Source organism: Penaeus monodon, chromosome 15, assembly GCF_015228065.2.
Source record: "Penaeus monodon isolate SGIC_2016 chromosome 15, NSTDA_Pmon_1, whole genome shotgun sequence".
In the NCBI taxonomy this organism is placed as follows: Eukaryota; Metazoa; Arthropoda; class Malacostraca; order Decapoda; family Penaeidae; genus Penaeus; species Penaeus monodon.
In genome coordinates, this window is record NC_051400.1 from 31,678,191 (window position 1) to 31,678,751 (window position 561).

Sequence of the window (561 nt, forward strand, 5' to 3'; positions counted from 1 at the left end):
AAAATGAGGTAAAGCTTTGGGTTAGTAAGTTTTCAAAGCAGCTGTTCCAACACATGCTTTGTGGATCTTTCCTTTTAAAGAAATGTTGGCACATGGATGGCTGTTCAAAGTACCATTCCTGTATTTGGTAACTAAATATTCATTGCACTTATGTTGCATACAATAAATATTCAATAACTTCACTATAGTTTTCTCTGAATACAATATTAAAAAAAAGATTGATTTTCATCTCAATTTTTCACATTCATTCTCTGTCTGACATACAAGTAATTTCACTATGAGCCTGGGATATCCTCTCCAAATTTGCTAATGTGAGCTGCCCGTTTTGCTTCCAGCAAGATCTGAAATGGAAAGTGTAACTATTTAGTTTGGATAAAAGTACGTTAGAATATGTTACAGGAGGCTTTCTCCTTCCATCATCAATATTCATTATGAATGGAAATGTGTACATGTATGATTCTCTTGTCAAATGAATGGTTAACAAGAACAAAACAAAATATGCAATAGAAATATTAAGAGATTACAATTAGGGTATCAGCATTTCATAAACCCATTGGATCT

At 32.4% G+C, this 561-nt stretch overlaps 1 protein-coding gene across 1 annotated transcript in view; it reads right to left on the reverse strand.

The window, feature by feature from the left end:
* Positions 1-218: 218 nt before the first annotated feature.
* The window catches only part of LOC119581948 (histone deacetylase 6-like), a 29,776-nt gene continuing 29,433 nt past the window's right edge, over positions 219-561 (reverse strand). The window contains exon 25 of the mRNA XM_037930127.1: positions 219-341. Coding sequence (XP_037786055.1) covers positions 276-341 — 66 coding nt within the window. The 3' untranslated portion in view covers positions 219-275. The remainder of the gene's footprint in view (positions 342-561) is intronic.